Source organism: Scylla paramamosain, chromosome 46, assembly GCF_035594125.1.
Source record: "Scylla paramamosain isolate STU-SP2022 chromosome 46, ASM3559412v1, whole genome shotgun sequence".
NCBI classification, from domain to species: Eukaryota; Metazoa; Arthropoda; class Malacostraca; order Decapoda; family Portunidae; genus Scylla; species Scylla paramamosain.
The window spans coordinates 163060-178422 of record NC_087196.1 but is presented as its reverse complement, the minus strand read 5'-3'; the positions used below and the strand labels follow the sequence as shown (position 1 = coordinate 178422).

Genomic DNA, 15363 nt, shown 5'->3' with positions numbered 1-15363 from the left:
AAATGATGTATATCAATGGGAAAAACGTAACTTGAAAAGGACAAAAAAGAAAAAAAAATGTAGTAAAATTATTGAAGCATGTGTGAAAAAGTTAATTTGATGAAGAGGATAAATTAACTTTTTTTCCTACATAAACTTGATGCTTGCTTTTCATGCGGCAAGAAAAACAAATGTAAAACAATGGACGTCTTTGTAAAAAAAATGCAAAGAAAAAGAAAAAAATGTAACAATTATGGATGGATTCATCCAAGAGAATGAAATTACACGAAGGAAAACGAAAATACGAAGAAATGTCAAAAGATATGTGAAGAAAATCATTAAATAAAAAAAACGCTAAAAAGAAAAAAAAAATAAGAAAAAAGAGGAAGAATATTCTATAATAAAATTATGTATACGAGTATAAGTGTGAAAACCGTAGCTTGTTCAAGAGGATGAAATAAAGAAAAAAAAAAAGAGAATATATGTTCCTGAATATATGTATATAGTGTGTGTAAAAAAAAGAAACTTGAAGAATAAAAAAGATGAAATAAAAAAAATGAAAAAATACAAGAAAAGTAATTTAAAGAGAATAAGGAAAAAAAAAAGATAAAAAAAAAAAAGAAACAGGTGCTAAGATTATGGATGGATGCGTGAAAAACTTACTTGATGAAGAAGATAAATTGTCTTTTTTTTTTTTTTTTTTATCCTGCATGAGTCTGAGCCTTGCCTTTCATGCAGCACCAACATTATTGCGGTGGAAAAATCCGAAATAAAGGAAAAAAAAAAAAATTATAGTAAATCTTTTTTATAGATTTACTATATATATATATATATATATATATATATATATATATATATATATATATATATATATATATATATATATATATATATATATATATATATATATATATATATATATATATATATATATATATATATATATATATATATATATAAAGAGGATTAAAAAGAAAAGAAAACGAAAAAAGAAGAAAATAAGCAGTAAAATAACGGATTGATATGTGAAAAAATATAAAGAAAAAAGAAAAATCATGTACCCTAATTAGGGATGTTTGTGAGAAAAGGGTTACTTGTGTGAGACGATGAAATAAAACAAAGAAACAGGAAAACAAAGAAAAAGGGGAAACATATGACTTACTGATGAGAATAAAAAACAAATTGAAACGTGAAAAAAAATCAAAATAAAAGAGCAGAATCTTGCAATACAGTTACGTATGTATATAAGTGTGAAAGTCGTAAGTTGTCCAGGAGGATGACATGAAGAAAAGAAAAAAAATAATGTTGTAGAAAAATATGTATATAGTATGTGTGAGTTAAACATGATGAAAAAGAATAAAGGAAAAAGGAATAAAATAAAAGGAAAAAAATAAAAACACGTAACTTGAAAAATAAAGACGAAAAGATATATTTGTAAACAAGACGTAACACGTTCAAGAGGATGTAAAAGAAAATACAAAAAAAAAAGGAAAATGCGCACTGCAATTATGGATGTTTGCGTGAAAAGCGGAACTTGTTGAAGAGGATGAAATATAACAAAGAAGAAAGAAAAAATGCAGTAAAATTACGTATATATGTCTGAGAAATGTAAATTGAAAAGGATAAAAAAATAACAAAAAAAAAGAAAAAAAGAAAGACATTATGGACGTACGTGTGAAAAACTTACCATGATGAAGAGGATAAAAGTATTTTAACAAAAGAAATTAGTGTCTTGTTTTTCATGCACTAACAACATTATTTCTTTGGAAAAAAAAAAAAAAACATGAAAGAAATTAAAAGGGAAAAAAAAGAAAACTGTAGTAAAATAATGAATGCATATGTGAAAATGACAATTTCTCGAAGAGAACAAAAAAAATAAAATAAAAAAGCATTAAGAAAGAAATATATAGTAAAAATAAAATATTTATATAAGAGAGAAAAATACAATTTGTTCAAGAGAATGAAATGAAGAAAAAAATAAAGAAAAAATCAACTTCAACAAAAATTATTTAAGAAGTATGTGCAAAAAAAAAAATAAATAAATAATGAAATAAATAAATAGATAAATAAACAAAAATAAATAAAGAAAGAAGGAAAGAAAAATAAAAAAGTAATGAAAGTAAAAATGAAAAAAATATACTGTAATAAAATTAAGTATATATATATATATATATATATATATATATATATATATATATATATATATATATATATATATATATGTTACGCATAATGTGGACAATTGCCTAATGTGAACATTAGGCAGAAAATTGCCTAATGTGTACATCAAGCAAGTAGGTTGCGTAAAGTTTACAAATTGTTAACATTAGGCAAAAAATGCCTATTGTTCAAATTATGCAGCTCAATTTTGCCCAATGTGAATAAGGAAAACATAATTAATTAATGCAATATTAGTATAAGTAAAATAGGTCAATCGATCTCAGGGTTCAGTTGAGTCCAATCACAAATTTTTGCATGATCTGCCTGGGTGACAGCGCGAGTTGCATTTAATTTCTTTTCTTAGGCAGCTGCACCTTCCTGATGTACATTGAGTAGTACATTGACACTTTGTATAACCTTGCCCACCAGTGGCTCTTGCTGTTGCTGTTCTCATCGATAGGCAGATATCAGGAACCTCTTCAGACTTTATAAGGGTCTGTTTGATCCCACTTAGGTCAGCTGGTGTAAATTTTGTTCTAATAATTCCCTCCCGACAACCTACAGTGTATAGTCCTTCTTCTTCCTTAAGGATGACTACTAACAGATTTTTTGGATCTGTTGGACCACGATCGACATCTGGAACCCTCAGCGTAGCACACTGACCAATGGACAATGGCTTAAGCAGGTTTTTGCCGCGTCTTGTCATCCGTGCTGCTGCCTTTGATTGTCCTATATTAGCTGCAACACGGATCTTTTGGAAATTCGTAGCTACTGTCTCTGCCCGTGTCTCTGCTTCTGCCTCTTCCCCTGCCTCTGCCTCTGCACCTGTCTCTGCTTCTGCCTCTGCCCCTGTCTGTGCTTCTTCTTCTGCCTCTAACTCTGTTGCTGCTTCTGCTTCTGCACCTGTCTCTGCTTCTGCCTCTGACCTCCCTGCCCGTGTCTCTGCTTCTGCTTCTGTCTCTGCCCCTGTCTGTGCTTCTTCTTCTGCCTCTGCCCCTGTTGCTGCTTCTGCCTCTGCACCTGTCTCTGCTTCTGCCTCAGTCTCTGCTTCCAGAAATGACTCGAGATCTTCCTCGGTGAATATATTACAAAAAGCTGTACTTGGCACGATAGATGATGCTAATCCAACTTGCGGATCTAGTCCAAATGTAACTTTAAAAGGACTGTGGCCAGTTGTTTCATGCTGACTGATATTAACTTGCCACTGAACAAACTTAAGACCTACTGACCACTTTTTGCTGTTATTTTCCCTCATCCAAATGGTTAGTTTGTCCTGGATCACACCGTTTAGACGTTCAACAGCTCCTTGGCTTTGAGGATGACGTGGGCGTCCAGTCACCAGCTTCAGCTCTGGCCATAGCATTGAAAGCTCGGTGATGATGGCATTCACAAACTCCCGTCCGTTGTCGGAATGTAAAATAGCAGGTGCTCCAAATGTCAGAAATATATCTAGAAGGTTCGCTGCGACTTCCTCTGCTCTTTTTGATGTCAGTGGACGCAACACACAAAATTTGCTGAAATGATTTACATATGTCATGATGTACTTAAAGTTTCCATCAGGTAATGTTTGAAAATTTATAAGATCTATCTGGCATCTAGAATGGATATCATGACTGCGTACCGGTTTTACTACCAAACCCTTTGGAGTTTTTCTGGCTTTCTTTTGATGACAGTGCTCACAGAATGAAATGTAGAGGTAGCATACTTCTTGTGTGATGTTTGACCATTTCTTTCTCACTTCTGCAATTGTTTTCTTGCCACCTCCATGGCCAATAGCTTCATGAGCTGTTTTAATAATACCAAACACTTCTTCTACACATGCAACAAACTTAAATTCATGTTCACTGGTATCTTTTCTTTTGCGAATAAGTCGGTCAGCATTGCCAACACGCAGAACTTCATAGCGTTTCTTGAGGTTATAGTCAAATGTAGACTGGGCTCCAGAAGAATTGATTCTTAACAAATCCTGCAACCACTGATCACGCTGGAGAGCGGGCTGGATGACAGCATTTTCAGCCTTGCCTTGCAGCGTTTGACGCAGCTGAAGTTCAAAAGCAGCTTGATCCATAGTGCATAAACTGTAATAGATAGAAAAGTTTAGTAATTTACAAAGAAAATATAGAGAAAAAAACATCAGCGAACCCACACAGTAATCAGAAATCCATAAGTTTAGAAAGATTTAGCATCACACTCACTTTACTTCGCGTTTTAGCGCCACTTTACTTCGCGTTTTAGCGCCACTCACTATGCTTCTCGTTTGAAAGAATTTGCACGCACCTGCTCACAACAACTCGGTTATAACAAACCCAAAGCTTCGAACAACATCTTTGCTCACAACAACTCGGTAACAGACCCAAAGTTTCGAACAACATTCGAACAAAACTGTAGACACTGGTTTGTCATTCAATTCACATTAGGCAAAATACCCTTGCCTAATTTGAAAATCATGCCTAAAGTGGACATTAAGCAAGTAAGTTGCCTATTGTCAACATCGTGCAAACAAATTGCCTAATATGAAGATTAGGCAATTTCACTGCCTAATGTTCACATTAGGCAATTATCCACATTATGCGTGACATATATATATATATATATATATATATATATATATATATATATATATATATATATATATATATATATATATATATATATATATATATATGATAATAATATTATTATTATTATAACCATTAATACTTCTACTACCACTACTACTACTACTATGTTTACAACCACCCTCGCTAGAGGCGAGTAGGTAGAAGAAAATAAGCAGTAAAATAACGGATTCATATGTGAAAAAATATAAAGAAAAAAGAAAAATCATCTACCCTACCTCTAGCGAGGGTGGTTGTAAACATGGTAGTGGTAGTAGCAGTAGTAGTGGTAGTAGAAGTATTAATGGGTAGTAGAAGTATTAATGGGTATAATAAAAATAATATAATTATTTGATAATATAGTGTCCCTTGCAACTCTCACCTCCCGTGGAGGGGCACAGGGAGGTGTTGCTCTCTCACCTCCCGTGGGCAGCTCCGTCACCTATTGTGTGTTTGTTAGGCACACGTGGTGACGAAGCTCCATCACCACGTGGTGTTGTGTGCTTGTTAGGCACACGTGGCGATGGACAGGATGCCCTTGAAGTTTCTTGGAGAGGATGCCCTTGAAGTTTCTTGTGAGTTCTGAGTGGGGTTTGAACCCCGGCGTCCCTCACTCAAAACTCCAAAGTCCATCACTGGGCCACGAGGGCCCATAATAGTAGGTGTAAAGTTGGGGTATTTCCCCGTATTATTTTCACGTCACTAAATATCACTAGCTTAATGATACTTTTTGTGTAGATGCGTACTGTCGTGAAACATGTTCATGAGGAGTTACAACCAGATTTATGAAAAAGAAAAAATAGAAAAATAAAAATATGTAAAATAGAAGATGGTCTTGCTAATTGCAACATAACTCTTCAACCTTTTAATTCAGTCAGTGTTTGAAGTAGTTCGTCATGCAGGGGAGCATTTTTTCTACGTCTGTCAATAACTACTTTTTTTTAACAAGTCGTCGTAAAATTAATATTTATTAGAATAATTATTAGAAAACATTTTTTATTCGTATGAAAAATATTTTCTTAAATGTTTTCTTTTATTTTGATAAGAAAAAAAAAGGGTCAGTGTCGATCATAGAGCATTTATCTATAAACAACAACAAAAAGTATGAAAAGCTGTTGATGAATGTGAAGGACGTGTGAGCAAGAGTGCAAATGACTGCATCTCCAGAAAACGGCGCCTGCCCCTCGCTCTGCTGGCTGCTTGCCTCGCACTTTTCTCTTGGCGGGTGTTTCATCGTGCCATCCAATACATGCAGGCGTCTCAAAGTGTTTACTGAGACAGGTGTGCCAGTGTCGCTGTAGACATTGCTCTCTGTGTGCCCAGGCCTGAGATGTGACGCTGCCTGTGCCGCGGCAAAGTCCACCCTTGCTTTCATGGCTCTCTTGTGTTGCGCAAGAGAACCAAATGTTGTGGTGCACGGACTCCTTGTCTTTTGGCTTTTGTTACCTGGACATCACAGTACATACATGTGTACTTAGTGAAGTATAAACATTCTCTCTCTCTCTCTCTCTCTCTCTCTCTCTCTCATACAATTATGTGCATAATTATAAAAACCGTAACTTGCTCAGGAGAATGAAAGGAAAGAAAAACGTTGAAGAAAAATATGCATATATCATGTGTGAAAGAAAAAACTTGATCATGAAAAAAATAAAGAAAAGAAATAAATATAAGATAACACAAGTTAAAAAGAATGAAAAACGTAACTTAGAGTTTAAAAAAAAAAGAAAAAAGAAAAATTCAAAGAAAAAGTAAAATACGTGCTGTAATAATATTATCGATGTTTGTGTGGAAAGCGTAACTTGATCAAGAGGATAAAAAAAAAAAAAAATAGGAAAAAAGGAGAAGGTAGTAAAATTATGTATGGAAAACAAAACCTGAAAATAAAAAAAAAGAAAAGAAAAAATAAAAACAATAAGATATGCAGTAAAATTAAGGATGCCTGTGTGAAAAAGAAAGACAGCGTGAAGAAGAAGATGAATTGTGTGTTTTCCTGCAAGAATCTGAGCCTTGCTTGTCACGCAGGAAGAACATTTTCTCTGTGAAATAAATGAAAAAAAAAAAAAGAAAGACAGCGTGAAGAAGAGGATTAATTGTGTGTTTTCCTAGAAGAATGTGAGCCTTGCTTGTCACGCAGGAAGAACATTTTCTCTGTGAAATAAAAAAAAAAAAAAACAGGAAAAAAAGAAAATAATGTATCAAAATTTTACATATGTGTGTGAAAAACGTTCCCCAAAAAGAATTAAAACAGGAAAAGAAAAACCAACAAAATATAAACCAAAATAACGGATGCATTTGTGAAAAAAATAAAGGAAATAAATACGCAATGTGGATGTTTGTGTGAACAGCGGGATTTGTCCGAGAGGGAAAACAAGGAAAAGAAAATGTGAAATATGTGAAAAATATATCTTTCAAGAGAATGAAAAAATAAAAACGTGAAAATGTGAATAAAAAAAATAATAAAGAAGAAAAACAAGATATTGTAATACAATTATGTATGTGTGTGAAAACCGTAACGTAAAAAAATAAAACAGAAAAAAAAGAAATAAAAAAATTAGTAAGGTTATGTACGAGTATATCAATGGGAAAAACGGAACTTGAAAAGGACAAAAAAGAAAAAAGAAAAAAAAATGTAGTAAAATTATTGAAGCATGTGTGAAAAAGTTAATTTGATGGAGAGGATAAATTAACTTTTTTTCCTACATAAACTTGAGCCTTGCTTTTCATGCGGCAAGAAAAACAAATGTAAAACAATGGACGTCTTTGTAAAAAAATGCAAAGAAAAAAAAATGTAACAATTATGGATGGATTCATCCAAGAGAATGAAATTACACGAAGGAAAACGAAAATACGAAGAAATGTGAAAAAGATATGTGAAGAAAATCATTAAATAAAAAACGCTAAAAAGATAAAAAAAAAAAAAAAAAAAAAAAATTTTATAATAAAATTATGTATATAAGTGTGAAAACCGTAGCTTGTTCAAGAGGATGAAATAAAGAAAAAAAAAAAAGAGAATATATGTTCCTGAATATATGTATATAGTGTGTGTAAAAAAAAGAAACTTGAAGAATAAAGAAAAAAATAAAATAAAAAACATCTTTCCCGACTGTTAACTTGGTGTACTCTTCAGGAATAACATAGCCAGTGCGAGTCAGGGGAATTGGAGGAGCTTGTTGAGCGTCCTGTCGTCACTGCCGCACGTAGCGGCTCGTAGTAGATGTGGACGGCACATGAGCCAGTGAATGTTCATCCACTTTTGACAAAACGTTAGCCACCAAAGCACGAGAAGATTCTTGAATAGAAGTAGCATCATCTTTCAGCTCGCCCATGGCCTCCCTCGCCTTCACAGCCGCAGCAGTCGTGGAATGATTGTGCCCGTTCGCACTTTCACGATAGTGAAGGTTTCATCCCCTACTGTTGTGTGAACACGAGCCTTGCATGCAGTAGCCTCACATCGCCAGTATTGCTTGGTTCCATCGGCGTTTTTCTTCTGTGCAGCGTAGATGAAGTTAAGATCATCAACAAGCTTTTCCCTGCCACGGCTTGATAGGATTGTGTGCGGCATGTTGCTCTGACTGTGGTGGCCCACGTACTGAAGAGTGAAAATAGAAAACCGAACCAGTGAACGCTAGTCAAGCTAACAACCTGATGTATCAAATCATGATTCGAACAACACACTCACACAACATCACACACACACACACACACACACATTGATGGTCGGATCTTGTCGTAGTAATGGAGTTTCGTAACTAACGCGACAAAAATACAGCCAAGGGAACGAATCACCCTAGGGGACAAATAACCCTAGGGTTCCAATCCTCCAGGGATGAATACCCCGGGGATGAAGCAACCGGGACATTTCACCCGGGGACGAATCACCCTAGAACCAGTAGTAGTAGTAGTAGTAGTAGTAGTAGTGATGGTGGTGGTGATGGTAATATTGATAATAGTAGTAGTAGTAGTAGTAGTAGTAGTGATGGTGGTGGTGGTAGTAATATTGATATTAATAGTGTAGTAGTAGTAGTAGTAGTAGTAGTAGTAGTAGTAGTAATGGTGGTGATGATGGTGTTAGTAATATCGGTAGTAGTAGTAGTAGTAGTAGTAGCAGTAATAGTAGTAGTAGTAGCAGCAGCAGCAGCATATGTTTGTTAATGGAATCGGCAGCGATAAGGTCATCTCCCCCATCCTAACAAAATAATACAACGGTAATCGGTAATAAATCATCAATGGAGTTTCACATTACAATAACCTGTAACATGGAATCATAAATATTCCTCATATCACATCATTAAGTCGTTACTAATAACAAAAACTTAACTATTGTAATATACAATTATATATAACACAAAAATAAAACGAACATTCCCCGTAACATTTCATAAACCACAATACAAAAATAACAAGCCTGAGTGCCCAGTTCTCTTGCAGTGCTTTTATTTATTGTTTTTTTTTTTTCTGTAGTGTTATTAATCCCCAACCTATGTTCGTGCGCCCCTATGCACTGTTTTGTAACCAACCTTTCTTTAATAAACTGTTAAACTGCGACTGATGTACAGGCACAGTACAAGGTTTTCGGTACAGGTCAGAGTACGTTTCAGAAAAGATGGGATTGCTATTTTTGCTGTTCGAACTTTCATAGGTTTCGAGACGTGAGCTCGAGGCGATGAAGGGTCGAGCTTGAGGGACTTCCCATTTTTCATTGTGTGTGTGTCGTGGTGGCGAGGAGCGGTGGTGTAGCTTCCTTTGACTCCTCCTGCTCCTCCTTTCTTTTCCCCCTTTAGTCTTTTTTAACGCTTGTCCTCGTGTCCCTCTTCCTCCTCGTTGCCTTTCCATCGTTATCGTTATCATCATCCTCGCCCTCTCCGCCGGCCTTGTGTTCCTCACCTTACATCTGCAGATGGGGCTCACCCTCCTCTTCCTTTTCTGCTGCTTCAACGCTTCTCGATTTTAGTTTTCTTTCTCCTCGTTCTCATCTTTTATCTTGTCCTCCACCACTCCTCTCCACACGAACAAGGACACACACACGCCACACTGTCACTGTCGATCCGGTGTCATTGCAACGTCTTGTTCAGGTGAGTTTCAAGCCTTGTATTAAACAGTGGAAGTTTGCTTATCTCGTTGCAAGCGTGTGTGTGTGTGTGTGTGTGTGTGTGTGTGTGTGTGTTAGTTTTCATGATGTTTATAGATAAGTTTGATAAGTTTTTGTTTCATATTTCCAAGTTGGATGTAGTTCTTAAACAGTTTTTATGTAGTTTTCATGATTTTTATGGGTAAGTTTTATTTTCATATTTCAAAGATACACGTATATCTATTTTATTTTTTTAAATGTTGGTAATGGTACTCAGACTCTTTACGTCCCTCCATCATCACCAGTTTGCTTGTTTTTTCCCTCGCTTCTCCACTCGTTGGCATTTTCTCCTCCTCCCTCACTGTTTACTTGTTCTCTTCCTCCATCCTTCGCTCGTTCCTCGTTTTGCACCCTCCCACTCCTTTATGTACTTCTCTATCTTCCCTCTTGCCTCTTCTCAAGTTAATTTGTTCCTGCATCAGTAGTGAGATTTTAAAATATTTGGCAGTATTCCCAGTATCACGTGAACATTGATAATTTTTCCAATAGGTTTACAATTATTACCCTTCATCTTCTTTCCATCCTGCCCCCTGCCACCTTCCCTGCCTCCACCCGTGCCTCCTTCCTCAGACTCTACCCCCTGCTGTCCTCTGTTACTTCTTGCTGCTTTCCTCTCTCCTTCCTCCTCCTCCACTGTTCTTTCTTTGGCTGTCAGTTGGTTTCTTGCAGCATTCCACCGTTTTCCTTCTCCCTCCCTCCGCTCTAAACGTCAAGATGATAAATTTCGTTCTCTTGTTCGTTTGCTGTCTCCTGTCTACCACTTCTCTCTCCCCTTTCCTCCCTCCCTCTTCAGAGATTTATTTCCTTCACTGGTGGATGGAGAGTTGTGCATCGTGGAAGGAGGAGAGGCTGGGGAGGGGGAGTAAGGGAATGTTAGATGGCTAAGTTAGATGTACTTGGCTTCATTATCGCTTCTTTTCATGGTAATTTGGTGGTATTAGCTGGTGGTACTACTACTACTACAACTAATTATTATTATTACAGGATACAAGCTCTTCAAGGGTCATTCAGTCCCTCGTTTCCCCCTGATTCATGTGTTTCCTCCTTTACTCGTTAACTAGTTACTTTTTCTCCACGCCTCCATCCCCATCCTCTTCTTCTCCTTCCCTACTTTCTCTCCTCGTCCCCCTCCTCGTTTCCCTTCCTCCCTCCCTCCCTCCCTCCCTCCTAGAATTGCCTCCCAACTATTTCGTAATTAATCGTAAATCGTCCTTCTGGTGATTCATGGTTTAAAAATATTATAATTTACGTGATGCGTGTTAATGTTAAAAGTTCCTTGAATACTGGCAATGTACGCGACGTGCGTCTCCCTGATATATTTTTCATCATCCTCTTCGCGCTTCCGACTTCTGCCCTGAATATTTCTCTTTCCCTTTTCCTCTTTTCTTTAACTAACCCTCTGTTATGATCCCCACCTTTGCGTCTTTTTTTTTTTTTCATCCGCCACCACCTTCTCTGTCTGTCTGTCTGTCTGTCTGTGCCTCGCCCCTTTCTGTTTATCTTTGTCTATCTCTTGTCTGTCTTACTTTCTCTGTCAGCGTCTGCCTCTCGTCGATTCCCTTTCAGTTTTCTGTTATCGCTTACTCGTACGTGTGATAAATTACACAGATCTTTATAATTTCTTGTTTCACTTCCAAAAGCTGCTAGTATATTTACTCCATTGCTGTCTCGGTGCAAGTTTTCAAGTCCTTGAAATAATTAGGCAGTCAGTTATTTGTTATTGACGAGGATTACGGAACAACAACAATAACGAATGAACGCTTTTAGATGGTTGTGATACGTATACCACCCGTTTACCAAATATAATAATAGGAGCTTCAACTCTTGCGATCCGTATTCAAACATTTGCTATAGTTCTTGTTAACACAGAAAATTAAGCCATTATAAGTGTTAGAGATTACACAAATTTCTTTGGTTTGTAACAGGAAACCGGAACAAGGAGACATGAAAGTTGGCGGTGCGTGTGGCTGTGGTGAGCGGCGGCGGCGGCGACGGCGGTGGCGGCGACGACGACGACGACGACGACGACGTGTGGCGTGGCGAGCGGGTTTCTGCAGTATCCCTCTCCTTCCCGTTTTCTGTTATTCCCCGTTCTCTTCCTCCGCCTCGTGTACTGCTACTCGCTCTTGTACGGTGACTTTTTTTTTTTTCCTTCGTTACAATATTTTGTCTGTTTTCTCTTTTCTTTTCTTCTCGTGCTTTTTATTCACATTATTATTTCTTATTCTATTTTGTTTATTTTGTGTGTTTGTACGTGTGTATTTTCCTCTTCCACATTTTATTTGGATTTTCTTAATTTTTCTCGTATTTTTCTATTCTCCTATTCTTCCTTGTATCACACACACACACACACACACACACCGCGTAGTGTAGTGGTTGTTAGCACGCTCGGCTCACAACCAAGAAGGCCTGGGTTCGAATCCCGGGAGCGACGAGGCAAATGGGTGAGCCTCTTAATGTGTAGCCCCTGTTCACCTAGTAGCAAGTAGGTAAGGGATGTAACCCGAGGGGTTGTGACCTCGCTGTTTCGGTGTGTGGTCACACACACACACACACACACACACTTCATCGTCTCTTACTACCGATGCCGTTGCTATGACAAGTATTTTATATTAAATGAATTTATTATTTATTAATTTATTCGCTTATTATTATTATTATTATTATTATTATTATTATTATTAAATAATTTGCATATTTATTTATCTACATATATTATTTATCTACATATATTATTTTTATTTTATTATTATTATTATTATTTATTTTATTTATTTATTTTTTATTTTTGTGTGTGTGTCGGGGATGAGTTTTACAGCTCTCATCGCAAGTTGTATTAAAATTCAATAGCCACATTTGCTCGCTCGTGTATATATTGTTTAGTGTTATCAGCGGTTCTTAAGAAACAGGATTTTAAGAGATTATAAACTTTACGTGATATTAAGTTTTGTTTCGTTAACACTTGATGCGCTTCATCCTTCTCTCGCTCTTTGTTCGTGTTTCATTCTCTTTCCTCATGTAAACTGCTGTCCTCATTCGTTTGTTCCCTTCTTTTATGCACTTCAACCATCCAGCCACAATTTCTCGGTTGCCTCTGCACTTGTGTTGTTGTCTTGTTCATCTTGTATTCTAAGGCAATGGAACAGTCCGTTGATTTCTGTTGCTATTTTTAAATTCTTGCACTATATACATTTTTCATAGATTTTCCTCACCACACGCCACCACCGTCCCTGTTGATGCTGCCGTCAACTTTATTGGTGAGCCTTGCGTCCCAAACCTTTTTTTTTCCCTCTCTCCTGTATTCCTCACCGCTCGTTTAGGCTGTCATCTTTCCCTTCCCCTTTCTCTTTCTTTTCACCACTTTCACCTCTCTCTCTCTCTCTCTCTCTCTCTCTCTCTCTCTCTCTCTCTCTCTCTCTTGTTTTGGAATAAATTATTTAAAAATATCGTGTTTATTTACGTGATTTTTTTTTCTCATGCTTTTCTTGTCCCCATTTCCTTTCTCTCAGCTTCCATTTATTTTTCTTGAATAAATTCTAAGGCGTTAAAGCAAGAGAGCAAGATACCGAGAGAACAATATCTGCGTGTAATGTTCACCACCACGGTCTTGGAGATCACGTGTTAGACCAAAGCGAGCTATATATGTATACACCTCAGGGAAAGCGTAGAGTTCATGGCATCCTGATCAGTGAGTAAGCCTGGGAATTTTCTTAAACCACTCATCTAATCCTGTTTTTCATGTAGGAGGGGGTGAAGGAGAATATATCTGCTCCCTCTTCATGATCGCCTCTATATGTATGCTCAGGGAGATCAGTAACTTCTCGCTAGAAATAAACTACTACTACATTAGAAATTACTACTACTACTACTACTACTACTACTACTATTACACTAGAAATAAACTACTACTACTACTACTACTACATTAGAAATAAACTACTACTACTTCATTAGAAATTGCTGCTGCTACTACTACTACTACTAGAAATTGCTACTACTACTACTAGTACTACTACATTAGAAATTAACTACTACTACTTCATTAGAAATTGCTGTTGCTGCTGCTGCTACTACTAGAAATTGGTGCTACAACTACTATTACTACTACTACTACACTATAAATAACAAGGAAAAACTGCAACAGCACTAAGAATAACTAATTTCAACATGGAAAATAACAATATAAACAACAACAAAAACAAAAATCAAAATCATTCACAAAAACTACAACCTCAGCAACAAGAGCAACAACGACGGAATAATTGAAAAGGTTATGGAAACATCAACAAAAACAACACTGGCATCGTTATCGCTTCTCGCTGTCAGCTCATCGCTCACATTTACGCCATCATCCTCGTAAAAGATGACGAACGACCTCCATTTTTTTATTTTGCGAGAGAGAGAGAGAGAGAGAGAGAGAGAGAGAGAGAGAGAGAGAGAATTCCCACAGATTGAGACAAGGGGTGAGAAATTCAGAAATGCTTCAGGGTACAAGTTCTACGAGATGTAACTATTATTGTATCACACTGTCAAATATGTAAAGTTTTGGTGTAGAATACTTGAACGCAAAATATCCCTGCACATTGTTAAAGTAGAAGTTTCCAGTTGCCAGTCACGACCCACCTGAAAGGGTACGGTGCATCTTTAAATATGATGAATTGAAAGTATATCATTCGTTACTGCTTCCTGGCATTTTGATGTGAGATGAATGTCTCAGTCTTCCATCAGCGCTCTCTCTCTCTCTCTCTCTCTCTCTCTCTCTCTCTCTCTCTCTCTCTCTCTCTCTCTGGATTCATCAGTAGTTTATTATACGTACCTTTTTTCGTCAGATTGTGTTTTTCCGTAATCCTGCAGAACCAAAATAGAAAAAAAAAAAAAACTTATAACGATATAGTTTTGGAATATCTTTAGAGAAGATCAACCAAAAAGTTAATATTGACATTGCAAACTTTGGCTGCAGAGTGGTGGTCAGATAAGTAAAGTTTAATCGAACCTTTCCATCCCTTGACAAAAATTTCTCAGACGGTTAAAACTCAAAGGCTGGCTATTTCTGCCTCACACGAACGAATTTATTCCTCAGATAAAACGAACACGTTTTCCTTGTAAGATGACAGTGAGTTACACATAAGGAACAGACATTCTCTCTCTCCATCAATAATTTGTCTCATCAGTAATACATAGCTCAGATGATGCATAGTCTTTAATTATCCATGTAGCTCGGACCCTGCGTAGTTCTTAATTAGTCATATATAGGTCTCAGGACATGTTGTGAGTTGCTAAAGAACAGTTGTTTTCTAGGGATTCACTAGTTAAAGCAGCTACGATGTTTTCCTTTGACTTTTTTTTCTCTCGTAATATCTGATTAACATTCAGTGAGAGACATTACTCTCCCTTCTTGACAGTTAAAACCAAAAAATATATAAATAAATAAATAAATAAATTTCTTGGATAGGATATTAGTTTACTTTCTAACTGCATGTGTAGTCCAGAAGGAAAGTG

General features: G+C 36.4%; 1 protein-coding gene and 1 long non-coding RNA gene across 2 annotated transcripts; one reads left to right on the top strand and one right to left on the bottom strand.

The window, feature by feature from the left end:
• Nucleotides 1-2254: 2254 nt before the first annotated feature.
• LOC135094620 (KRAB-A domain-containing protein 2-like) lies at nucleotides 2255-4278 on the bottom strand. Its single transcript, XM_063994868.1, has one exon. The coding sequence runs from the start codon at nucleotides 4271-4273 to the stop codon at nucleotides 2441-2443; it is 1833 nt and encodes a 610-aa protein (XP_063850938.1). The 5' UTR covers nucleotides 4274-4278; the 3' UTR covers nucleotides 2255-2440.
• Nucleotides 4279-7583: 3305 nt separating this feature from the next.
• LOC135094682 (uncharacterized) lies at nucleotides 7584-12808 on the top strand. Its single transcript, XR_010263911.1, has 2 exons — nucleotides 7584-9808; nucleotides 11790-12808. It is a non-coding gene; the product is annotated as an uncharacterized LOC135094682 (long non-coding RNA).
• The last annotated feature ends 2555 nt before the right edge of the window (nucleotides 12809-15363 follow it).